General features: G+C 50.8%; 1 protein-coding gene across 1 annotated transcript in view; it reads left to right on the top strand.

The window, feature by feature from the left end:
* LOC107299780 (NSFL1 cofactor p47-like) overlaps window positions 1-759 on the top strand; it is an 8,811-nt gene extending 8,052 nt beyond the window's left edge. Inside the window, exons 5-6 of the mRNA XM_015829118.2 lie at window positions 316-425; window positions 618-759. Coding sequence (XP_015684604.2) covers window positions 316-425; window positions 618-759 — 252 coding nt within the window. The remainder of the gene's footprint in view (window positions 1-315; window positions 426-617) is intronic.
* Window positions 760-1,418: the final 659 nt, after the last annotated feature.

Below are 1,418 nucleotides of genomic sequence, written 5' to 3' on the forward strand. Positions count from 1 at the left end.
CCCTCCCTCCCTCCCTCCCTCCCTCCTTTTTCCTTTTCCTTTTCCTTTTCCTCTCTTTTTCCTTCCTCTGAGTCCTGGTGGCACAGTGGTTAGAATGCAGTATTGCAGGCTAATTCTTTTGACTGCCATCAGTTCGATCCTGACTGGTTCAGGGTTGACTCAGCCACCCATCCTTCCGAGGTCGGTAAAACGAGGACCCAGATTGTTGGGGGCAAGAGGCTGACTCTGAAAACCGCTCAGAGAGGGCCATGAAGCCCTGTGAAGCGGCATATAAGTCTAAGGGCTCTTGCTAATCCATCCATCTGCCTTCCGTAGGTTCACGTGGTGCTCAAGCTGTGGAAAAGCGGGTTCAGCCTAAACAGCGGCGAGCTGAGGAGCTATCAAGATCCTTCCAACTCTCAGTTCCTGGAGTCCATCCGTCGGGGGTAATAGTTCTGCCCTGGGAAGAATCAGACCCAGAACTGGCACCGGGCCTCATCAGACGCTCAGATCTGACCTTCCTGGGACTCTTGTTTGTCCGGAAAAGGGAATGGGGAGAGTCCCAGGTTGACACCTTTTGGGAAAGGCAGGGAGGGGTCTTCTCCTGACGGGCATTCCATGCTTTTTCTTCCTTGTAGAGAAGTCCCGGCCGAGCTCCGTCGGTTGGCCCGTGGCGGGCAGGTGAACCTGGACCTGGAGGACCACCGCGACGAGGATTTTGTGAGGGCCAGGGGTACCTTCAGGGCTTTCACCGGAGAGGGCCAGAAGCTAGGCAGGTAAGCCAGTCAGGATATTTAGAAACAGGTAGTCCTCGACACACGGCCACAATTGAGCCCAGAATTTCTGTTGTTAAGTGAAACATTTGTTAAGTGAGCTTTGCAGCCTGAGCCAGCCGTGTGCAGCAGCAGCCAAAAAAGCTAATGCAATCCTGGGTTGCATAAACAGATGACACCAAACTGCAGATGACACCAAGCTGGCAGGAGTAGCCAACACCCCAGAAGACAAATTCAGGATCCAAAAAGATCTTGACCAACTCGAACAATGGGCCCTCTCCAACAAAATGAGTTTCAGTGTGGAGAAAAGCAAAGTTTTACATTTAGGCAGGAAAAACCAAAGGCACAAATATAGACTGGGCGAGACCTGGCTCAAAAACAGCAACTGTGAGAGCGACCTTGGAGTCCTGGTGGACGATCACTTGACCATGAGCCAACTGTGTGCGGCGGCAGCCAAAAAAGCTAACACAATCCTGGGCTGCATAAACAGAGGCATAGAATCAAGATCACGCAAAGTATTAGTACCGCTTTATAAAACCCTAGTGAGGCCACACCTGTAATACTGCAGCCAATTTTGGTCACCATATCACAAAAAAGATGTTGAGAGTTTGGAAAAAGTTTAGAGAAGAGCAACTAAGATGATCCAAGGCCTGGAGACCAAAACAT

The sequence above is a fragment of the Protobothrops mucrosquamatus genome, unplaced genomic scaffold, assembly GCF_001527695.2.
Source record: "Protobothrops mucrosquamatus isolate PMUCROS unplaced genomic scaffold, P.Mucros_1.0 scaffold5454, whole genome shotgun sequence".
NCBI lineage: Eukaryota > Metazoa > Chordata > Lepidosauria > Squamata > Viperidae > Protobothrops > Protobothrops mucrosquamatus.